This window comes from Oreochromis aureus, linkage group 3 (assembly GCF_013358895.1).
Source record: "Oreochromis aureus strain Israel breed Guangdong linkage group 3, ZZ_aureus, whole genome shotgun sequence".
NCBI lineage: Eukaryota > Metazoa > Chordata > Actinopteri > Cichliformes > Cichlidae > Oreochromis > Oreochromis aureus.
In genome coordinates, this window is record NC_052944.1 from 105526783 (window position 1) to 105552112 (window position 25330).

Below are 25330 nucleotides of genomic sequence, written 5' to 3' on the forward strand. Positions count from 1 at the left end.
GTGTTACGAGGGAGCAGACGAGAGTGACTGGGGTCAAGCGAAGGAACGGCGCTGTCACGGTTCTCTCCCTCCTGCACGAGTAACACAAAGAGCTCTGGGGACTTGCGTCTTGCTTTTGCTGTTGTAGTAAAATTGTCTCGTTCCAGCAGTGGGCCTGTGCTAGACAGACCCATCATCATGTTTTGTGAAGAGGACCCAGGCACAGAGAGATTTGATGAATTCAAGAATCTTATGATTTAATAAAGAAATCTGCAGACTTTCACAGAGATGGTAAAATTATGATGACTGATAATGGAGACAGGCTGTAGGCACAGAAGAAGGGAGTGTCTGAGCTGTGACCTCACGCCTGAAATCCACATAAATTATCTATAAAACCAGAATAAAAGTGTCACAGGACACAGAAACAAACATGAGCCATGATTCCCGCCCCCTGTTTTATTTCTGATTGATTATATGGAAATGCCCCAGCTGTGGAATGGAAAGTGAAAGTAAAGTGACATCTATGCAGCAGTCTGTGGGAGTGTCTGCAGAGTCACGGGCTGCTCACAGAGCTGCTGGTTCAGTGTGGGTGAGGGTCAGCTCCAGCAGGACTTGTAACCGAAGATGATGGTTATTCTGCTGCTCCTCATACCTGGTAAGAAAGTTGTTCTGACCCTGTTTGAATGCATGCTCATGTTTAAAGCTAGGCTGATGTGATGTGTGCAGTCTGCTGAGTGAACCTACCTCTCTGCAGCTCTCTTGCAGGGCAGACACTACAAATAATGAAGCATCATTTTAGTTTCAGTCCATCCATCTGTTTAAAGCATCAGTGTTTCAGGGTGAAGCAGGAAACTGACACTTAGACGCAGGCTCAGAGGCAAACAAACACAATTTGTGCTTGAGACGGAGAAGGAATCATGAATTTCTAATAACGTTTGATAACAATGTGAGCTACAGAAATCTAAAAATCTAAATAGAACCTTTGTTATCCCACGAATGAGAAATTTGGGTGTTACCACACAAAGTAGTCCTATATGCATGAACAATAAACAACCAAAATTCGAACAAAATTCAAAAGAAGAAAAAGTGATGGAGTCGGCAACAGCTTTGGCTAGCTTTTCAAAGAACGCAAAGGTTTTCAGCTGAAAATAGAAGGCAGTAACCTCGAAGTACAATTGGCATGCTAGTAGCGTTCAATCAAAGAATCAGACTTGGGATAAGTATACGGAAATACTCGAGCAGTTTGTCACAGCTAACGGGATCGACGATGCAGAAAAACATAGAGCGATATTAATAAGTGTCGTCGGAGCAGCGACGTACAGCTTGATGCGAAACCTTCTCAGCCCGGGAAAGCCCAAAGACAAAACCTTCCATGAGCTGGTGCTTCTGATGAAAAATCACTTTGATCCGAAGCCCAGTGAAATTTTGCAAAGGTATAAATTCGAATAAAGCTGAATGAAACCATCATGGAATATGTTGCGCAGCTGCATCATCTCGCAAAGGATTGTAACTATGGCAACACGTTACAACAGATGTTGAGAGATAGGATCATCTTCAGAATTAGGGATGACCGCATTCAGAGGCATCTCTTATCAGAAATAGACCTTACTTTTGACAAGGCCCTGTCAATTGCAGTAGCCATGGAGACTACAAATAAAAGTGCACAGGATCTGCAGACCTCAGGGGCGACAACAAAATTTTTCAGCCTCACCAAAGGACAACCGGAGAGTCGTACCTTTAAAGGGGAAAGCAAAGACTGTTATTGTTGCAAAGGAACCAAGCACACAGCGGCAGACTGTGCGTACAATCAAGGAAAATGTCATGCTTGTGGTAAAGTGGGACACATAGCCAGAGCTTGTAGAAGCAAGACTAAACTGAACCAGAAAAAGAAAAAGATCGACATATGTAAAGAGTGACAAAAAGCAGAGTTCCCACTACCATACTCACAATGTGGGTGAGAAAGCAGATAACAGCAAAACTGATAGCTCTGAAGATGACTCTTTCACTTTGAACTGTGTCAAGGGCACAAAAGAAAACTGTTCAAGTTAGGGCGTGGCAGCGTGGTACACTTGAGAAAAGTAGATCCCTACACTGTGGATATGCAAACTGATGGGAAAAAGGTGAACTTTGAAATAGACACTGGATGTTGCCTAACAGTCATGAACGAAGTGACATTCAGAGAAACAAGGAAAGACACCAAGCCCTCCAGCCTGCAGCCCATCAAAATCAAACTGGAAACTTATACAGGGGATCCTGTTAACGTGATAAGGTCAAATATAAGCAGCAGGAAAAATATCTGCCCCTGGTGGTGGCCAAAGGTGACAATCCCAGCTTGCTAGATTGAGCTTGGCTCGAGGAAATTAAAGTGGACTGGAGTGAAGTGAAAAACCGTCGTAACAATAGAAAGCTGCACCAGGTCAAAGCAACAGAAAAAACACTACAGCAAGTGTTAAGTAAACATGAGGATGTATTCAAAAAGGAGTTGGGTACCCTGAAAGGTATGAAAGCTGCTATTCATGTGAAAAGTGTTGCCACCGCACGCTTCTTGCGTCCACGTTCTGTCCCCTTTGCTATGCGAGCAAAAGTCAATGAGGAAATAGACCGACTATTAAAAGAAGGCATCATCTCGCCAGTGAAATATGCTGAATGTCCACCCAGTGGAAAAGAAAGTTAAAGCAATCATGGACGCATCTACCCCCACAAATGTCACTGAATCAAAAGCATACTTAGGTTTGCTAAATGACTACAACAAATTCCTTCCAAACCTGGCAACCCTGTTGGCACCCCTACATGAACCTTTGAGACATGAGGTACGCTGGACATGGCAAAAGAGACAAGAAGAAGCATTCCAGAAATCCAAGAACCTGTTGAACTCAGCAGAGGTGTTAGTTCATTATTCTGCTGACCAAGAGTTGGTTCTCTCATGTGATGCATCCCCATACGGCATAGGTGCCGTATTGTCACATAAGATGGAGGATGGTAGTGAGAGACCTTTGGGGTTCATGTCTCGCACACTCTCTCCTGCTGAGAAAAAGTATTCTCAGTTTGACAAAGAAGGTTTAGCTGTGATATTTGGCATCGAGAAATCTCACACATACTTGTATGGCCGAGTTTTCACGATTTACACAGATCATAAACCTCTGATCTCACTGTTCAATGAAAAGAAGCCTATACCTCAGATGGGATCACCAAGAGTACAAAGATGGGCCGTGACATTGAGTGCTTATGAGTACAACATCAGGTACAAGCCAGGAAAACACCATGAGAACGCGGATGCACTCAGCCGTTTGCCGGCACCAGACTCATACAGGCAGATCGAAGATGAAAGGCTTAGCAAGGTCTTATGTATGGTGGCCAGGGATGGATGAGACCATTGAAAGAGAAGTGCAGGTGTAACCCACATAAAATGAGGGTACCACTTTAAGGAGTGATAGATATGAGGAGAGATGGACAGCCTGCTCAACCAATCAGAATGCACAGGCCCCAGTATGCTTTGACCAATGGGAGAGCAGCCTGCCGCTGTATGTTCCACCCACCTGCTCTGTGTTCGCTGCTATGTGTGGAGGTAGTCCCATGGTGGCAGGAGAAAAGAGAGACTGAAGCTTTTGAGCTGGAAAAAGTATTAGCTATAAGTTGCAACCAACTATGCTGCACATAAGTTCGCTGATTATCAGCTACCTTCCATGTTAAGAGTAGCCACAGTGAGTAAACAGGCGAATGCTGCAGTTTTCTGGCGACTTTAGAAAGTACCGCATGGAGCTAAACTGTTAGCCTTCATTAGCTCTAGTTGTTATCAACTGCCTTAAAGTTCATCTCAATCTGCTTCCAGAAGTAAGGTAACACTTGAAGCGCAACTTATGTTTATTTTCCCTCACGTCGTATTACTGTTATGAAAGAGAAAAAACAACATGTCCTGTTACGTTATCTAGAGCCCCGCATTTTCCGACGGAGAGACACCATACCATTGTCTTCGGCCGTGATGCACTGAGATCGGTGAGCACATGTTGTATGTCTCAGCTAGTTCACGTCTGTTTCACATTTTATCTTTAAGAAACTGAATTTATCTGAATTGTTTGATTAATAGTTGTCACATATGCACTGACTTTACTTGGTTTAATGCATAGTTTGTGTAAGAGAGATGTTTTATTTTTGCAAATTTGAGTATTTTAATTGCAAATTGATGTCGAACATGATGTCAACAAAATTCTAAGTTGTGAATTATAGCTAGAACAGCATAATTAATATTTGAATCGCTCTTCTGACCCTGTCTGTTGACAGGTCAGGTTTTTTGTGTATGCTGAATTGTTCCTGAGGTGGATTCCTCCGGTGAAATAGATGGCGAGCCTTCCCACCTAGACTTAGAGAGACTGAGATTCGCTTCTTTTCCACTTGATGATCTGCTGCACCTTGCGGTGTGGTAGGACTGTATCACTCGCACTTTCACACACAGCTGGTTATACATAAGACCATTGACTGACATTCTCTCACCCCTATTTTCTTTCACACCCTGGGAGTTTTTTTGGACTTTACCCCTTGGACATTTTTTATTTGGGACTTTGAATAATAAGCTGTTGTGTAGAACATTCTCCACATGTGAAAAGAGTGTGAGATCTTAATTTGAATGTACATTAGATTTGTGTAATCTGTTTCTATAAGAGTTAAGGAGTCAGATTACTAGGGTGCACCCGAGCATTGAAACCTGAGCATTGAAACCCGAACATTGAAACGCGAACATTGAAAACCAGAAGTAACACTTGGCCAAGTCGTTGTTCTAGTAGTTTATGTGTTTTACTTTTCTTTCATTTTTTGTAAGTTTCCTTTCTACAATTGTAAAGTGTCGTTAACCTGTGTTTGCCAACCGTATAGTGTATTTCACTAAAGTCGGCTGGTTCTTTTGACTTACATTCATGTCTCTGTGTCTCATTTAAACACACCCCTGTGCTCCTATAGTCGAACCTATTGGCCCATTGATATATTCTTTTCAACAATTCCCCTTACTGTGTTACACAGGCACGTGAGGAATGTCAGAAACACCACAAGTCACCACCCACAGCACCATTACACCCTTAGGAGTGGCCGGAGTCACCATGGTCCAGAATCCATGTGGACTATGCAGGGCCTTTCCTCGGGGAAATGTTTCTGATCATTGTGGATGCTCATTCCAAGTGGATGGACATTTACCCTGTGAAATCCTCAACATCACAGGTGACTATAGAGAAACTGCGCCAGAGTTTCAGTGTGTTTGGACCACCTAAAATGCTAGTTTCAGACAATGGAACATGTTTCACAAGTGCTGAATTTGAGTCATTCATGAAGCAGAATGGAATTGACCATGTGAGGTCAGCACCTTTCCACCCTTCTTCAAATGGGCTGGCTGAGAGGGCGGTCCAGACCTTTAAGGAGGGGATGAAGAAAGTCAAAGGTGATACCTTGCAAACCAGACTGTCCAGATTCCTGTTCAGTTATCACATCACACTGCATGCCACTACTGGTTTATCACCTGCAGAGTTGATGATGTCACGGAAGCTCAGATCAGTTTTGGACTTGCTCATGCCTGATGTGAAAACAAAGGTGCAGCACAAACAACTGAAACAGAAAGAAAATCATGACACCAAGAAAAGACTGAGAAGTTTCACACCTGGAGACAATGTGTTCATCAGAAACTACTCCTATGGCCCGAAGTGTATTCCCGCAGTCATTGTGAGAGCATCGGGTCCAGTGTCTTACATTGTTACCATTGGATCAGGTCAAACTGTGAAGCGGCACTTGGATCAGGTGAGAGCAAGAGTGGCTGACACTGTTCCCAGTACACTGGACAGGGAGGTGGAGCCATTTCATGACACAGAAGCAGTTCCTGAGCGCTGCTTGCCATCAGAGTTAGACACATCGCCGCAACCTCCATCATCGCAGTTGCCTCATGCTCCGGAGACTCCCGCTCCAGGAAACTCCTCAGTGGCACTAGTGTTGCGACGTTCTCAGAGAGAGAGATGTCCACCAGAGACTTTAAAGGACGTTGTTAGATAGAGTGAGATCTTCCAGGAATGGACCAACAATGCGCTTTGATCTCACAGGAAGGACGTTCCTTCCTAGTTAGCAAAAAACCAAAAACAAACCCAAAACCCATTGAAACATATGTACAGTTGTATGGCTACCCTAGTTATATGTTGATTGCTTGTTAAGCGTTCTTTAGATAAGCAGTTATTTATTAGTCAAGGGAGTTGTTGCCTTAAGGGGGGAGGAGATGTGGTATCGCAAGAAATTAGTTGTTTATATAAATATTATTGGCATGCATTATAGTTTTTATATATATAGATACATACATCCTAAGTTCCTGTTATTCATATCAAGAAACAGATAGAATGAGTGTGTTGTTACAATGGTAATGCCAGGAGAGGCAGTATATTATTACATTACATTAATGTTGTAAGAAAGTGGAAGAAGTGAGTGTCCTGTAGGAGGCAGTGAAACGGACACTGATGCTCTGAACATGTACTGAAAAGAAGGTTCAGTAAACAAGTTGCAACAATACTCCTGTGTAAGGCTCAGTTATTTTATTGTTATTTTTTGAAGCAATCACAGAGCTCAGATGTGTCTTGTAGCTGACAACAAGTTTTGCACACATCCATGGGGGGATTTTTTCCCACTTCTCTTTGCAGATCCTCTCCAACTCAATAATGTTTCATGGCTGATGTTTGACCACTTGAGCCTTCAGCTCCCTCCACAGATTTTCTGTGGGATTAAGGTCTGGAGACTGACTCTGCCACTCCAAGACCTTAATATGCTTCTTTTTGAGCCAATCCTTTGTTGCCTTGGCAGTGTGTTTTGGATCACTGTAATGCAGCAATGCACACCCATCACTCACTTTGACTTTGTGGACCAGAGGAAGCAGATGATTAACTTCTGAGAGAGGAACTGTGGTACTGCATGAGGAAGTCTGTGAGGGTGGTGCAGGACATCTACGAGGACAGAGAGAGGTGTGTGGGAGGAGTGACAGGTGGTTTTAAGGTGGGGTGGGATCATATCAGTTATCTGCTCTGAGCTCCTTCTTCTCTGCAGAGGTGATGGACAGAATGACAGATGAGGTCGGGAAGGAGTCTGTGTGGACTCTGATGTTTGCAGACGACACTGTGATCTGTAGAGAGAGTAGGGAGCAGGTGGAGGAGAGCATGGAGAGGTGGAGGTATGCTGTGGAGAGAATAGGAATGAAAGTTAGTAGAAGCAAGACAAAATACATGTGTGTGGATGAGAGAGAGACAGGTGGGGAGGTGATCATGAAGGAGCAGAAATACCTGAGGTTAACCATCAGAACAGAGATAAAGAAGACAGCACAGGCAGGGTGGAGTGGGTGGAGTCCATCAGAGGGACAGCTTAGACTCAGACAGGCTGACACATTTGCACATGTGCAGAGGACGTCTGCTTCTACTGAGTCAGTCACTTCTGTTGACTCAGTCGGCTCCTCTTTACCTGTTTAGTTCATCTGTGAACCATCAGGAAACACTTTGAAACTTTACCTGGTGGTGTGAAGCATTTGGGTCCCGAGTCTCTCAGCTAGTTGCAAAATCACAGCACCCACCTGCTTTATATTTTTCTCCTCAGTTTCCCAGCATGCCTCAGGTATGGAGGTGGAGGTGTATGTTGGGGTGGAGTCAGTCCTGCTGCCCTGTCAGTTACCAGCTGATGTTTCCAGTGACTTCTTAGCAGCAGTGTGGGACCGTGAGGAGCTCAAGGACCCAACAGTCCACGTGCGTCTGCAGAGTGGTGACGATTTTAAAGATCAGAACGTTCGTTACACCAACCGAACATCACTGAGAGCCGACGCTCTGCAGACTGGAGACCTCAGCCTCACTCTGAGGAACCCCACAGTCTCTGACAGTGGAAACTATACCTGCAACACCCGAGTATTTAGAGGAAATCAGAGCCGGATCGATATCCAACTGAAGGTGACAGGTCAGTGCTGCAGACAGAGATCACGTCCTCATGAATACAGTTATAATTTCAGTAAAATTTATGTTTGTGCTACAGAACCTCCTGCAGTCTGGCCCATAGTTCTCTTAGCTGTCCTGGATCCTGTGGTTCTCCTGGCTGCTGGCTTTGGTGTCTTCATGTATCATAGATATAAAATGATGAAGAGCAGAAAAGGTATATAAGTGTATATGATTGTGTGTGTGTTCCTCAATAAATAAAAGCAACAGCAATCGTCTCCCCATCACCAGATGAACATGACACCCACAGTTATAGTGATATAGACAGAGACTTGGTTATAATAGAAACAAGTGTTGGTACCCTGGAGACTGATGCTGCTCAAGGAAACAGCACAAAGAGGAGGACCCAATACTTAAACTACTCACAGGATAGTTGTTACCCCCCATTCTAGTGCATCTACTGGTGACCATCTGTAGGTCAATATGATTGAACTATAATTTCATTTAAAATACAATAAAGTTCCCTTTAGTTTCAGGGCAGTCAAGGTCTTAATCACAGGCTGCAGAAGACCTCAAAATGTTTTCCTCCAGCTCTGATGGAGTTATAGAGCTAACAATGTTTGATGGCACTCCCACATGCCTTACCCACCTGATCAGTGCTATACGTTTGATACACACCAGGTCATATTAACTCATCCAGTCAGGTCACTGTCATTATACAAATGAACTAACACGATGATTTGACTCCACAGCAGCTGGTAAATAAAAAAAGCTGCTCATGTAGAATCACAGATCCTCATCAAAACCAGCTCCCACTCCCATTCAGGGGAAACATGAGTCTGTCCAGCTGTCCTTTCAGATCACAGAAGAAAAAGATGTTCCTCTGGACGTCAAAGTGGAGTGGAGACATCAAAACACGATGGTCCATGTGTATAAGAATGGTGGTAATCAGTCTCTATTAAAGGACCAGAATCACAGAGACCGCACAGAGATGAATGAAGATCCTCTGGGAATTAAAGACTTCAGTCTGAAATTGAAAGACCCCCAACTTAGTGATTGTGGAGTCTACACCTGCACTGTCTATGACAGAAATGCAGACATCCTGCTACAGAAAGTAGTGACTCTTAGTGTCAGAGGTGAGTGTAACAGCTGTTTGTCCACAGTGTGAATCCCAGATGTGTAAACCTTTGAGTGTGTCCAGCTGTTTCCAGCCATGTGAGAATAAAAGCTGTACATCTGTTTGTACAGCCTCACACATCAACACACAACAGTTCAGCTCCAAGTCAGAGAAACACTGAAAACAGGAGCTGCTGGTTACACAGCAGAGGACATGATGGAGGATCAACCTCACTGATGTCTGTTTGTCTGTAAACCTCTGTTCTCCTCTTAGTTCCCGAGGTGGTGGAAGTAGTTAAAGGGATGCAGTCTGTCATTCTGCCATTTACAACTGAAGTCCTGAAGCTTCAGGATGTCACCGTGGAGTGGAAACACGAAGACAAGAAAGTCCACGTGCGTCAGAATGGCCAAAACCAGTCTCACGATCAGGAGGTGAATCAAGAGCCAGTGACAAATGGAAACCTGCAACACACTGATGGTGGTACCTACACCTGCACTGTCTACAGTGAGGGTGAAGAAATCCTGCTACAGAAAGTCGTGTCGATCGCAGTCAGAGGTGAGAATAAATGTGTCAAAGTGGAGAAAGTAGCAAAAAGTAAAGCAGCTGTTTGTGCAGCCTCACGGATCAGACTCAGAATACTAATATCCCTGTTGAAGTTACCGTATTTTGCAGATCATAAGGTGCATTAAGCAATACAAAACATTCACTGTCAAACTTTATTCAACTCATTCAGAGTATCTCTCAACATTGTTAACATTGCATAAAATACTGAACAATACACTAACGTTTTCAGTTCATTCCGCTTCCACAAATGCTTCAAATTCTTTATCTTCAGTGTCGGAGTTAAGCAGTTGGGCGATTTTGGCATCAAGCATGCCCAGATCACACTCATCTTTATTGGTCGGTCGGTGCTAAGCCCTGTGACAGACTGGCGACCTGTCCAGGGTGTACCCCACCTCTCACCCTATGACAGCTGGGATAGGCTCCAGCACCCCGACGACACTTGAGACTGATGCCTTAGCCCAAGCATCCGTAATCCATTGGTGTAACTCGCCCGTCCATCCAGCCCTTTGGGTTAGTCTTGAAGAACGCGGGGAACTTTTCTTTTGGCAAAGACTTCCTCTTGAAAATGACCATAGGTGGTAATTTTGGCCATTAGAATGGCAATCAATGGTCAATGGCAATCAATTGATCAATGGTCATGGGAATTTGCATAATTATGATTAAGGAACTGACCCCACAGCCCATTGTTCCTCAGTGGGCTGGTTTCAGTCATTATGCAAATGTACTGTTTTATAAGGGTTGGGGAAACCTGCAGTCAGCTGAGACTGAAGAAGTCACTTGGATGAGTGACGAAACGTTTCTCCCATCAAACGCTACGTCCAGATGAACAGATTCAACTTTTGGAGATACAGTGAAGGATGACTTCTCCTTCCCTGTGGTGAGTATAGACACCGTACTGGTCCCTGTTTTCTTGACAGTACAGTAAATGGGGATTTCAAAGGTGAGGGGGACCTCATCCATGTTGGTGATGTGTTCTGGCCAGATCTGGCCAGTGCTAGTGCATGTCACGCACTACTGTTGTAGCCTTGAGTCGAATACAGACCGTAGAGATGCTTCTACCTGCTGTTCTTTGTTCAATAACCCACTGTTCAATTATGTCCTCTAACTGTGGATGTCGCACCTTCTTCCCTCTAAAATGTTATTTGGTCTTCTTTATTGGCCGGGCCATCTTCTTGCTTCCTCCACTTCCATACCATTGATTCATTGATACTGAATTCTCTCACAGCTGCTCTATTCCCATGTTCTAGAGCGTAACTTATTGCCTTGATGTTGAAATCTGCTTTGTAAGCATATCTCTTAGCAGGTGCCATTTTGGGCTCCTTATACACACACAATATGGTAATATTATGTTGAAGTACAGTTAATATTACTCTGCGAGGCTCCTGACTAAGGAAGCCGCAATTCTACAAGAATCCATCAAGTGGTGAAGTTTTGTAGCTTATCCGTGGGAACACCAAGGCGTTCCCAGGCCAGCCAAGAGACATGATCTCTCCCGCATGTCTTGGGTCTGCCTAGGGGCCTCCTCCTGCTGGGATATGCTCAGACACCTCACCCAGGAGGCATCCTCGTCAGATGTCCAAACCACATCAACTGGTTCCTTTCGATATTGAAGAGTCCCTCTCAAATGACCGAGCTCCTCATCCTAATTCTAAAGGAGAACCCAAAGACCCTTCAAAGAAAACAAATTTCTGCCACTTGTATCTGTGACCTCATTCTTTTGGTCACCACCCAGAGGAGGGTAGGAATATCGATTAACCAGTAAATCCACAGCTTCAAGTTTACGGTCAGCTTGCTCTTCAGCACATGTCTGTTTCACTCCAGACTTCACCCCAATCTAGCTAACAAGCTTGCCCTCCACCTTCCTCTCACTCATGATAAAGATTCTGACATATTTGAATTGCTCCACCTGGGATAGTAACTATTCTCTGACTCAGAGTGGGCACTCAACCCTTTTCCAGCTGAGAGCCATGGTTTTGGACTTGGAAGTGTTAAATGTCATTGTTTGCCAGAATCACTAATCCTGCCAGTTTCTGTCAGCTGCATCTGAATTCTCACAAGCTAACCAAGCCCAATAAGTTTCCTTCTTAAGCCTGATGATGGTGATCCGGCTAACCACCAGGTGACGATCAGCTTACTCAGCACCTCTCTTTAACCAAGCGTCTCAGACGTACAGCCACAGATCTGTTGATAAAATTACAAAATCAATCCTTGATGTGTGATCTAGAGTGACCTGATGCCGTGTCTACTTATGAACACACTTATGCTTGAATACGGACAAGCTGTGCTTAGCAAGTCCAATAACAGAACTTCACTCGCATTCAGATCTGTTAGGCCGTTTGTCTCAATCACACACCTCCAGGTCACACTGTCAATGCCCATGTGGGTGTTGAGTTGCTCCAGCAGCAGAAAAATGGAGTCCCTGGATGAGACACTTTCCAGCACCCCACTACACCCCAAGTGTGGGTACTCTGAACCGTCATTTGGGACATAGGCACAAATGACAGTCATGACCCATTTCCCAACCTAAAGGCACAGTGAGGCAATCCTCTCATTTGCCTGGGTAAACCGCCCAAAAAAGGCAGTTAACTGGGTGGGTACGATTATACCCACTCCTGCCCATCGCCTCTTATTGGAGGATAACTCCAGAGTGGAACTGAGTGCAGCCCCTCTCCAGGGGACTGGTTCCATAGCCTGAGTTATGCTGAGGTATTGGAACACCAGGACCACAGCCTCTGACTACCACCCTAGTGCAGTCAGCTTCTTTCATCTCATGGTCTGGGGTTGTCCAACTCTTTTTATTTGAGACTCTTTCATTGATGCCTGCCATTATAGACATTTAAAAACAATTCAGACTGCAGTACTTACAGTGAGCTCGCAGGGTGTGTGCTTGCCCAGCCTGGCAGTTAATAAACTATGACAGTAAGAACTATGAATGGCTTCATTGATGTCTCATTGTGTTTCTCTGTGCACCTCATGTTCTACTCTGTTCTGATCTCAGTCTACCCGGTGGAAATGGTGAATGCGACACAAGGAGAGAAGTCTATCCTGCTGCCTTTTAAAGTCACAGATCACCTTCCTCAGGATGTCAAAGTTGAGTGGAGACTCATTAACCCTGAAGACCGGATGGTCTACGTGTATGAAAGGAGTAAAAATGAGTCTCCCTCATGGGACCATGTATACAGAGGTCGTGCAGAGATGACTGAAGACCCACTGACAACTAAAGACCTCAGTCTGACCCTGAAAGACCTCCGCCTCACTGACAGTGGAGTCTACACCTGCACCGTGTATAACAAGGATGGACACATGCTGCTACAGAAAGTAGTGACTCTCAGTGTCAGAGGTGAGTGTAACAGCTGTTTGCCCACATTAACTAAAAACAGTAGTAAAGGGTTAGGGTTAGAGATGATGGAGGATCACACTCACTCACTGATGCCTGCACACCTAATTTTGACCTCTGTTTTCATCTCAGACTATCCACTGGAGATGGTGGAAGTGACACAGGGAGAGGCGTCTGTCCTGCTGCCCTTTAAAATCACAGAAGACCTCCTTCAGGACATCAAAGTAGAGTGGAAACATCAAAATATCATCGTCCATGTGTATCAGAATAGCCAAAACCAGTCTCTCTTAATGAATGAGGATTATAAAGACCGCACAGAGATGAATGAAGAGCCTCTGAAAAATAAAGACCTCAGTTTGACCCTGAAAGGCCTCCAACTTAGTGACCGTGGTGGCTACACCTGCACCGTCTACAACAAGGATGGCAGCATCCTGCTACAGAAAGTAGTGACACTCAGTGTCAAAGGTGAGACACTGAGTGTCACTACTCAGTGTTTCTCTGTATTTATTATTGTGCTATCTACTGTACAATATAAAGCGCCTTGAGGCGACTTTTGTTGTGATTTGGCGCTATATAAATAAAATTGAATTGAATTGAATTGAATTGAATTGAATTGAATTGAGAGTAACAGCTGTTTGTCCACAATAACTTAAAACAGGAGTAAATAGCTGCTGGTTACACAGCAGAGGAGATGATGGATGATGATGGTCTGTCTGTCTGTTCTCCTCTCAGGATACCAGACAGAGATGGTGGAGGTGATGGAGGGAGAGGGGTCTGTCCTGCTGCCTTTTAAAATCACAGGTGACCTTCCACGTGACATCAAAGCAGAGTGGAGACTCACTCACCCTGAAGAAAAGATGGTCCATGTGTATGAGAGTGGAAACAACCTCTCAGATGAAGACGACCAGGAGCAGGTTTACAGTAGCCGCACAGAGATGAATGAAGATCCAGTGACTACTAAAGACTTCAGTCTGACCCTGAAAGACCTCCACCTCACTGACAGTGGAGTCTACACCTGCACCGTCTACAACAAGTATGGACACATGCTGCTACAGAAATCAGTGACTCTCAGTGTCAAAGGTGAGAGTAACATCTGTTTGTCCAAAGTAAGTGAGAATGAAATCACTGTTATCTGTCTTTCAGTGTGATCCTGATGTGCTCTGTTCTCTCCTCAGATAGAAAGTCTGACATTAAGGTTGAAGATGGGGGACACATCTGACACAGGTCAGTAAACACATCATAAACCCACTCAGAGTCCTGTGCAGTTTGTAGGAGTTGGGCTCCTATGACTTCCATATGTAAAAAGATCAGCAGCCCCGTGTCTGGTTATTGGCCACGCCCTGACCCCACAAATACATCATGTCTGACCACCTTATTTAGACGATAACCTGCCAGGACAGTGGACCTTCATTCCCCACCATTAGATCTTACATGATGTTACTGTGAACCAGCAAAGCCAGTAGCAATGTTGTTTCATAAGTGTCAAAGCTGCATCACACAGATTCTTCTCCTGGTTCCTTCAGACAAAGTTCTGATAAACTGACTCCTGTTGTTAATCCAATGATCTGCTTTACAAACACAACTGGATCAAATTTTGATTCCAAATGTTTTCATATCTTTCTTTAAAAACTGTTTCCTGTTGTTTGTTTGGGGAAAATGCAGTTTGTCTCAGTGATGTCATGTAATGAGCTCCAAGTCGCAGTAACACACTTTTACCACTAGGACAGAATCACTGCACAGCTCTGCCATGTTCATGAAGCCTGGCAGCTCTGATCTCTGTCACTGATTGGTTCCTGTGGACCTCATTATCAATATTTACAATATTTTAGAAAAAAACATGTTCAGAGTCACATGATGTGTTCAAGTGTCTGATGTAGAAATAAGTTGATCAGGACTCTGAGCTGAGACTCAATCTGTTTGTCTGCTCCTCAGGAGAAAATTAACCAACAAGAGGAATCCACCATTGATCGAGCTTCCTCTGAGTCATGCCCTCTTCCTGCCTCCTCCTCTCTGTTCCTCTTGTTCTTCATCTGTTGTTAAAGTTGGTGTGAAATGTTCAGTGTGGAGGTGACTGACATGATGTGAATGTTACAGTATTACACTACAAATCCTTCCTAAAAGTATGATGTAAATAAACAAACTCGAGTGCATGTGTAACACAATAAGATGGAGCATAAGTAGAAGGCACTATGGGTCACCATGTGCTGTTTGTATGTGTGCGTTTTTGTTACAAAACACATTTAAAAATGTCTGCAGCCCCCGAAGACTACTAAAGACTCATCTCCATGACAACAGCGTGTCCACCACTGCAGCTCTCCTCTGATAAACCCTGAGCTCCACCTGAGTCTCCATCCTGAGGACCTCCTTCAGCCTCCTCATGTCGATCCGAACTAAAACAAACACATCAGTGAACCCTGAGCTGGATTCATTTATTAGAAGCAGCTGACCAAACATAATACTAACATAAATGATCCTAAAGTAATCCTGTAACAGACATTACTGCTGCAGGCTGATTATACAGAACCTCAAACACACTCTGATCTGATCTATTTAAAATTATGAAAACTTCTTGTGGGTCAAAGGTCAAAGCTGCTGACTGTCAGGAACCATCAGAGTTTCAGAGAAGATCAGCTTTTAATAAACAGCAGAGAAGAATATTATGCTCATGCATGTACTTGTTTATATCTGTGTGCTGAAGCCTGTGGTCTGAGTGTGTTGTTCCTATCAGTGTGACATGAACTGTAATCTGAATGTGTTGTAATGGTTCAGTCGAACAAACTTACTGCACATATTTATATATTTATTTATTTTAGTATCAAAGTGTTGAACTGTGAGGTGAAAGGAAAACTTTAACATTCAGTCCTCCTCTGTGTAAAGCTGACCTGGAAGGATGACATGTTTCTATAAATTTCTTTTTCTGTTTCTTTATTTATTTCACACATGGTTCAACAGTTTTTCTTTTCCTACATACAGAACCTTCCATCCATCCATTCGCTTCCGCTTATCCTTACCAGGGTCGCGGGGGGCGCTGGAGCCTATCCCAGCTGTCATAGGGCGAGAGGCGGGGTACACCCTGGACAGGTCGCCAGTCTGTCGCAGGGCCAACACACAGGGACAGACAACCATTCACGCTCACATTCACACCTAGTGACAATTTGGATTATCCAATTAACCTATCCCCTCAAACTGCATGTCTTTGGACGGTGGGAGGAAGCCGGAGTACCCGGAGGGAACCCACGCAAACACGGGGAGAACATGCAAACTCCACACAGAAAGACCCCGGCCTGATGGTGGAATTGAACTCAGGACCTTCTTGCTGTGCGGCAACAGTGCTAACCACCGTGCCACCATGCTGCCTACATACAGAACCTCCTTCCCTTAATATGACACTGCACCCATGGGTGAAAAGGAGCAGGAAGAAGAATAAATTCTTGTTAGCACCTGCCCCCTATCTACAATCCAAATATTATTACAAGAGGGCGCCAATACCCCCCAAAAAACCCTCTAACATGTAACTTTTTGTAACACTGCAAAACTAAACAACAAATCAAAATAATCAGCAATATACAGCATTAAATGGCAATGAGAATTTTTTTTTCTTTTTTTCTTCCACATTTAGCCCAAATTACTTTCATGTTCTTCATATTGATTTATCCTTTTAAATATGTAACACATTTTAAAACGGTGCATGTTTGTACAACTCTTGAGATTATCTTCGAGAGAATTCCATATTCTTATGCCTTTGACTGTCGGACACATTTGCCTTTGTGTGGTCCTAGCAAACTTATGCTTAAAGTCAAACTTCCTCCTACTGTCCCCACTTCCTGAACACAATACAAACAAACTTTGTAACTTAAGAGGTAATGTATTATTTTTTGCCTTGCACATGAATAATAATGTCTGTAATTTCACTAAGTCTTCAAATTTCAACAATTTCGATTTTATAAACAATTTATTTGTATGTTCTCTATATTTAACATTATGAACCATTCGTACCACTTTCTTCTGTAACAAATATAGAGGCTGTATATAAGTCGCATATGTATTCCCCCACACCTCAGCACAATAACTGAGATAGGGGAAAATTAATGAGAAATATAAAATACGCATTGCCTTATAATCTAGTATATCTCTGACATTACCCAGAATATAAATATTTTTAACCATCTTTTTTCTAACATGTTCAATATGAGATTTCCATTTTAATTTATCATCCAATACTACCCCCAAAAAACGGAGTTCAGTAACTCTCTCAATCGGAACTCCATCAATGGACAGAATTACTTCATCCTCTTTTACCCGATTTCCAAAAATCATAAATTTCGTTTTTGTCAAGTTCAAAGATAAAAAATGGTTTGATGTAAACAAATTAAGGTTTTCCATTTCAGAAACGATTGATTCAGCCAATTCTTTCAATTTATCCCCAGCACAATAAAAAATTTGTATCATCTGCAAACAAAACGAAATTTAACATTTTGGACACATCACTAGGGATGGGTACCGGTGTCCGGTGCCATGATGGCACCGGTTCTGACATAAACGGTAGTAACCAGACCAAAAAGCAGCGCACATTTCGGTGCTTTATTTCGGTGCTTTTTTTTCCTGAGCCAATTCTAGCCAATCATTTTACGTTTCCGAGGATAGTAGGCGGGGCAAGGTACGTACGTTCTTTTAGAGCAGAGCTACAGATTAAAAATGCCCAAAGCGAAGCGATCAAAAGTCTGGCTGTACTTCACAGCAAAAGATGCAAACTCAGCAGCCTGCAACAAGTGCTTTAAGCTGATACTGTGATACTGTCAAAGGAGGTAACACCTCAAATCTGATGAAACACCTGGCGACGCATAGCGTTTTTTTTTTAAAGCCGAGAAATGCGCTGTGTTTGATAGCTTGCTGCGAGACCTCACACCGTGCACATCTACTGCGGGTGTGGTGCCTGTTATCGGACCGGAGTTAGCAACATCCCCCAAAAACCCGAAGAGTAGAGTCCTGGCCCCTAGCCCTGCCAGTGTAGCAGAAATGATGACGGATGATGATGGCAGCAGCAGCCGTTCTCCTCTGCGTGAGTAGCTTCATGTTGTTCGTGTGTAATTAACGTTGAGTACGCTAACCCAGGGCTGGACTGGGACAAAAATTCGGCCCGGGCATTTTGACTACCCAGATAGCAAGGAAACATTGAAACAATGTTGAGTCAATATCAGGCGACGTCATTGAAGCAACGTTGAAGTGTGACGTTGACCCAACGTCACTCTTGCACCCATTTTTAACGTTGAAACAACGTCAGGTTTTGATGTTGAATCAATGTTGAAACCTGACATTGATTCGACGTTATATTTTCTAACACTGTTGACATTGAAACAATGTCAGATTCTGATATTGAAACACTGTTGAGCTATGGTATTGATTTTCCACCTCTTTCGTTACAGTTGCTTTTTATTGAAAAAAAAAAAAAAAACAAAAAGGTCAATAGACATGTATCATTTGCAAAATACTTTATTAAAAGACAAAGTTTCCTATTTACATTTCTATGTTTCACGTCACTTTTATTATTTACTCCGGGATGGGGATGGATGATGTGCGTCGTCCTGCGCGCCACCCGCACGATCTGGAGCATATCTGAGCCATTTCTGGACTGCTTCAGCAAAGACCAACTCAGACATAGAGTTCGCCCTACCTGCTGCGCCAGGCCATCTAGGACAAAAATAGACACACACACAAAAAAACAAAGAAAAAAAAGGGAATTAGAGCACATGAATAAGCTCTTGTTAACTGTCTTCAGCAGGGAGAAAGTATGTAAACTCCTAGGCTGATAAACATGAAAGTCACCAGGTGGAAATCAGCAAACTGCCGCATTTGATTCCCAAAGAGCTATAAGCTGAAAATGTGATATGTCTTAGCATGGTGTGCCGTGTATCCTTTTAAAAAAAAAAAAAGAAAAGAAAACATGGGGTCCTCGGGCTGTACAAAGTGTACAACCCGAGGACAAAACAAGCCGAAGACCAAAGACTCCATCTCCAGATTAACCGGACATGAAAGTCTTGTTATTAAGAAAGACAAAGTAATATAGCAAAAACCAGACATAGGAAATGTGAAACGCACCCAGCACATCAATTGATCCCTTTATTGTTCACTTTAGGCTCATAAAATTACAATAAATGTTAAAACTTACCAAATATGCATCTGCACAGCGCTGTCTCTTTAAATGCCCTTTTTTGCTTTGTCTGGTCCTTGGTTTTTTTCCCCCTTCCCAGTTGAGTACAGAGGCCAGCTCCTTTGTAATGGCATAAACCATTACACGGCGGACTCGCACCTCCAGTGTGGTCCAGCAGCACCAATCAACGCAAAGCGTCTCACCTATAGACACATTTTATGAGATGGAATTAGCGTGTCTCATGTCTTAAATGTGTATGCAAGTGCTTGTGTGTTTACTTCATGTAATTGATGATAGAAACATGTCATTTAGTTTTCCCTAAAGCCTGATTTTCAAGTCATACAAAGAATAAACCAAAGTATTGGCAGTACAATGTATTTCTATTCCCTTTTGTTGGATATTCATTTGTTAGTTCTTGTAACTGCTAAAAGTGTTTACTAGTTTTTGCCTGTCACATATATTTGTTATACCATGTAAACTGTGAAATTCCAAGATTTTCAAACTTGCCTTGTAATAGTGGCCTCACAGAGTCTCTGGAATCTACAGAAAAAAAAAATCACAACAAGATGACATTCAGGAGTATAAACTGGGGTTTTTTTTTTTTAGATAAGAGTACAATGACATTGTGATGCAGCTTTAAAGCTTTTTTAAAAGCATACCATCTATAGGGAAGACATCAGACTCTGCATGCTGGCGAGATCGCAAAGCTGTGTCGGTTTGTGCCGGAGTGGCGAAAGGTGCCGGAAGCTGGGTGGGGCATTATGATGGTTGCTATCAGTGGGCTGGGGGGCAGACTGCGGAGTGGTGAGGGCTGTTTAGAAAAAGATAATTTTTTAAGTATTTAAGAATACAGACAACTTGTCAAAAAAGTTTCCTCGTGTCAGACACAGATATGTACACAGACACTAGACAGTATTTTATTACCTGGTATTTTCACTCGAGGGGCCTGGGGAAACCGTTTTTTTGTAGGCTGCTCATCCTCTGAGTCCGTATATGTGTACATGGGATTTGGTCTAAAGAAAAGAAATTAAAAACGGTCTTAAGTAATTGTAAATATGCTTTTGGCATATTGTTTGCTAAAGTTAGTTTGATTTCTAACAACACACACAGGAAACAGAGACGTGCAAGAAGGTACAGTATACAATGAATTTTTGAAGTGCACAAGTGTACACGGCTTTGCATTTTTAAAAAGTTTACAAACTTCCACTATTTGGACTATATTATGTGGTGATATTGCAGTATGCAAGCACCACAGATATGTATAAAAGACAAGATTATAAATTCTTAACAATCAAAGATATGTTTGTGAATAAAAAGGTTTTACTTGTGCTTTCTTTTAAGACTGGTCTGGGTTTCTTCTTCGGACTGAAGGTCAGGCGTATCACAGCGTTCACATGGATATCTCTGAAGACTGCGTTCTGCTTCGTGAAATGTGCCTGAAATACAAACACAATGTATGGCCAGACATACATTACGTGTGGACAAAAGGTGCAAACGCATAGAAAAATCAGCGGTTTCAAAAATACGCTGGTGCGTGTGGACGTACCCTTATTCATTATTCAAGGCACAAACGGAAAGTCATATACGCGTGCAGCGTACAGTCACGTGGGCATGCTGCGTGAGCATTCAAACTGAGTCTAAAGTTTTTCGTGTGCGAATTGAAGCGAGTGCTCTCCAATCATCAAAAGTAACAAAGTCATTGAACACGTTTATACAGTTAACTTTACGTTTATCAATCATATATCACAGATTTAGAATTTTTGTAGTACTAAGCAACTACAGAGCGAAAGTCTGGGTCAAGCGCGAGGCGACGGCAAGAACAAAGGAAACCTCGAGCGTTAAAGCTAGCTTTGTAAAGGAATATAACGAAGAAATTATGAAACAAAAATGTTTTCTTTGTTGATATACTTTGTTCGCAGTGCAATTTATTTGTTGCCGGATTGTAAGAAGTAGACACAATTTCGGGCTCCCACATTTTGTGGGAGCAACGTAAATAACAGTAAAAAAAACTCATTAATGTACAACATTAACGAGTTTTTTACTGTTATTCAAATGCAAACATGGAAATAACGAGTAGGGAAAAAAAATCATTCATTCTTACCTTATACTAATCGTGGTGCGGGCCAGTGCAGTGCATGACCTGATGCCTTCTCCGGTCAATTTCGCTGAGAGTAAATCAAATGTCCCGCTCTACTGTAGAAGACAATGAATACCTGGGGGGATGTACCAATGTGAGGGGTGCTGCGGAATAGTCCAAGTGATCGCTGCTTTAATTTCCCGGTCAACTATACATAAATTGCACGTAGACACGATTTTTTAAAGCTGGTGAACTAGACCAAGTCATTGATAACAAATGAACAATAAATCTACTTTGTCTGGTACTTTATACCCGATCAGTTGCAATGCAATTTAATGCTCAACTACAAATCGATGGTTTTTGATGGTGACCGGAGCCGAATGATCGTCAACTATAAATAGACGTTTTCTCGACGTTGTTGTTGTCACCTGGTCGACTATAAATAGATCAAATATCAATGACAAAACTAGAAAGTGCATTTTCTGAAGAAACTGCAGTGTGAATGCTTGAATCTGAATGTATGCACTGAAATGAATTAATTGCTGAATTTTAAGTTAAAAATAAAAATGTTGAATGAGCCTGAAAATACAGAGTTTTTAACCTGAAAACAAAAGTGCAGAACTTTTGAAAGCTGATGTTCACACAGAATAAGTTGGAAAATAGCTGAAAAGTTTTTAAATTAAAATTTGGAAAACCTAAGAAATGAGAACAGAAAATTTAGGGTCAGAAAACATCTGAATGAATATTAAAAGTTCATATTCTTTGAATCACTGAATGACTAAAGTGTAATCCCTCCACTTGGATCCACACACTTTTAAAGGTTTACATCTCTGAGCTTTGAAAGCCACGGTGTTGGAAAGAGAACAACGATGGCGACATTTTGAGGGTAAAATGATGGCTGTAGAGCAAACACTGTGGACACAGCAGCAGTTGAAAGAGAAGTGTTTAAGATGAATCTTGGCAGAGTGAGAGACAGAGCTCGTTAGGCAGGCAGGTGTGAGCCTGGTTGCTATAGTGACTGCACCCAATGGCTCAGTACACACGCTCACAGACATGCACCTCACTTTTGCTGCTTAAAATGAACAGAAAAGTCAGGTCGAAACAAATCGCTCCCAAATGAAAAGTACAGGTCCTATTGACGAAATTCTTTCACCGTGAGCGGCAGCAATGTCCAGTCTACCTAATTCTCAGTTTTCATGGCTGTGGAGTTTATTATATGGACGTGGTGACAGTGTAAAAACACCATGCTCTTCTGATTTTCAAACGAACCTTCTGAGCCATTTTAACATTAGAGTCTATGGAAGAGTTGGAGGGAGGAGGCTGTGCATTGGTGACATTTATGAAAGAACCATAACACCTAGTACAATAGTAAACACATTGGATGAAAGAGGACAGCGATGGCTACGTTTTGAGGGTAAAATCATACCTGTACAGCAAACGCCGCGGACACAGCAGCAGTTTTAAAAAAGATTTTAAGATTAATTTTTTTGCTCCTCTCACTCTAGCAGTTGAGCTGGCTCACTCTAGCCCCAACATTCCGTCCCATACACACCCATTATAAACTCTGAAACGGCTGAAAAAACATCATGAAACTTAAACTGGAACTGAAGAAAAAGTGTAATAGATATTGAAAAGATAAATACAAGTTGAATAGTTGAATGTCTTGTCTTCGTTTTAAAGTTTTAATGGTTGCTCTATGTCAACGTATGTGGAAGTAGATACAGTTTAAAAATGAGTAAGTTGAATGAGGATTTGAAGGGTCTCTCCATTGAAATACATGGGAAATTTTTGTTGAAAAAACTTGAATAATTTTAAAAATATAAATGTTATAAATGAAAAAAATAGAAGCAGTCATGTCCAAAAGAAGAGGAATCTAACGGTGTTTGAATGGTTTTTCTAAGTTGAACGGTTTTGAAGGAGTAGGACTACAAAAAACGTACGGAATCTATAATAATAATAAAATAGAACTAGAAAGTGCATTTTCTGAAGAAACTGCAGTGTGAATGCTTGAATCTGAATGCATGCACTGAAATGAATTAATTGCTGAATTTAAGTTAGGAATTTTGAATGAGATGAAAAATACAGAAATTTGCACCTGAAAACAAAAGTGCTGAACTGCTAAAAGCTGAAATCCACACAGAAGAAGTTGGAAAAGAGCTGAAAATGTTTTAAATGTAAATTAGAAAAACCTAAGTAATGAGAAAAGAAAATTTAGAGTCAGAAAACATCTGAATGAATATTAAAAGTTCATATTCTTTGAATCACTGAATGACTGAAATGTGTGATCCCTCCACTTGTATCCACACAGTTTAAAAAGTTTATATTTCTGAGCTTTGAAAGACATGCTGTTGGAAAGAGAACATCGATGGCGAGGTTTTGAGGGTAAAATGATGGCTGTAGGGCAAACACTGTGGACACAGCAGCAGTTGAAAGAGAAGTGTTTAAAATGAATCTTGGCACAGTGAGAGAGAGAGCTCGTTAAGCAGGCAGGTGTGAGCCTGGTTGCTATAGTGACTGCACCCAATGGCCCCATACACACGCAGACATGCACCTCACTTTTGCTGCTTAAAATGAACAGAAAAGTCAGGCCGAAACAAATCGCTCCCAAATGAAAAGTATAAGTCGTATTGACAAAATTCTTTCACCGTGAGCGGCAGCAGTGTCTAGTCTACCTAATTCTCAGTTTTCATGCCTGTGGAGTTTATTATATGGACATGGTGACAGTGTAAAGACAGCCTGCTCTTCTGATTTTCAAAGGAACTTTCTGAGCCATTTTAACATTGGAGTCTATGGAGGAGTTGGAGGGAGGAGGCTGTGCTTTGGTGACATTTATGAAAGAACCATAACACCTAGCACAATAGTAAACACATTGGATGAAAGAGGACAGCGATGGCTACGTTTTGAGGGTAAAATCATACCTGTAGAGCAAACGCTGCGGACACAGCAGCAGTTTTAAAAGATTTTAAGATTTTAAGATTAATTTTTTTGCTCCTCTCACTCTAGCAGTTGAGCTGTCTCACTCTAGCCCCAACATTCCGTCCCATACACACCCATTATAAACGCTGAAACGGCTGAAAAAACATCATGAAACTTAAACTGGAACTGAAGAAAAAGTATAACAGATATTGAAAAGATAAATACAAGTTGAATAGTTGAATGTCTTGTCTTCGTTTTAAAGTTTGAATGGTGGCTCTATGTCAACGTATGTTGAAGTAGATACAGTTTGAAAATGAGTAAGTTGAATGAGGATTTGAAGGGTCTCCCATTGAAATACATGGGAAATTTTGTTGAAAAAGTTGAATAAAATTAAAAATATAAATGTTAAAAATGAGAAAAGTAGAAGCAGTCATGTCCAAAAGAAGAGGAATCTAACGGTGTTTGAATGGTTTTTCTAAGTTGAACGGTTTTGAAGGAGATACAGTACAAAAAACGTACGGAATATATAAAAATAAAATAGAACTAGAAAGTGCATTTTCTGAAGAAACTGCAGTGTGAATGCTTGACTCTGAATGTATGCACTGAAATGAATTAATTACTGAATATTAAGCTAAAAATGTTGAATGAGCTGGAAAATACAGAGTTTTTAACCTGAAAACAAAAGTGCAGAACTTTTGAAAGTTTATGTTCACACAGAAGAAGCTGGAAAATAGCTGAAAATGTTTTAAATGTAAATTAGAAAAACCTAAGTAATGAGAAAAGAAAATTAGAGTCAGAAAATATCTGAATGAATATTAAAAGTTCATATTCTTTGAATCACTGAATGACTAAAATGTGATCCCTCCACTTGGATCCACACAGTTTTAAAGGTTTACATCTCTGAGCTTTGAAAGACACAGTGTTGGAAAGAGAAGAACAATGGCAACGTTTTGAGGGTAAAATGATGGCTGTAGAGCAAACACTGTGGACACAGCAGCAGTTGAAAGAGAAGTGTTTAAGATGAATCTTGGCACAGTGAGAGACAGAGCTCGTTAGGCAGGAAGGTGTGAGCCTGGTTGCTATAGTGACTGCACCCAATGGCTCCATACACACGCACAGACATGCACCTCACTTTTGCTGCTTAAAATGAACAGAAAAGTCAGGCCCAAACAAATCCTTCCCAAATGAAAAGTACAGGTCCTATTGATGAAATTCTTTCACCGTGAGCGGCAGCAATGTCCAGTCTACTGAATTCTCAGTTTTCATGCCT

At 42.0% G+C, this 25330-nt stretch overlaps 2 protein-coding genes across 9 annotated transcripts; both read left to right on the plus strand.

Moving 5' to 3' along the window:
• Positions 1-576: 576 nt before the first annotated feature.
• LOC120438660 (uncharacterized protein K02A2.6-like) lies at positions 577-8208 on the plus strand. 8 transcript variants are annotated; one of them, XR_005612029.1, is made up of 5 exons: positions 3565-3810; positions 3909-3972; positions 4258-5184; positions 7576-7926; positions 8002-8208. XR_005612029.1 is itself a non-coding variant. In XM_039609126.1 (5 exons), exons 3-5 carry the CDS (start codon positions 5001-5003, stop codon positions 8124-8126), a joined length of 660 nt encoding a protein of 219 aa, XP_039465060.1. In that variant the 5' UTR covers positions 3565-3815; positions 3909-3972; positions 4258-5000; the 3' UTR covers positions 8127-8208. The 8 variants fall into 8 exon arrangements, 7 of the variants coding, with proteins under 7 accessions (XP_039465059.1, XP_039465063.1, XP_039465060.1 ...); XM_039609126.1 differs by having other exon boundaries at positions 3565-3815; XM_039609127.1 differs by having other exon boundaries at positions 3565-3815; positions 4990-5184.
• A 536-nt stretch (positions 8209-8744) lies between these two features.
• LOC120434899 lies at positions 8745-15355 on the plus strand. Its single transcript, XM_039603571.1, has 7 exons — positions 8745-9037; positions 9292-9573; positions 12581-12922; positions 13052-13384; positions 13652-13999; positions 14095-14143; positions 14852-15355. The coding sequence occupies exons 1-6, from the start codon at positions 8821-8823 to the stop codon at positions 14136-14138; spliced, it is 1566 nt and encodes a 521-aa protein (XP_039459505.1). The 5' UTR covers positions 8745-8820; the 3' UTR covers positions 14139-14143; positions 14852-15355.
• The last annotated feature ends 9975 nt before the right edge of the window (positions 15356-25330 follow it).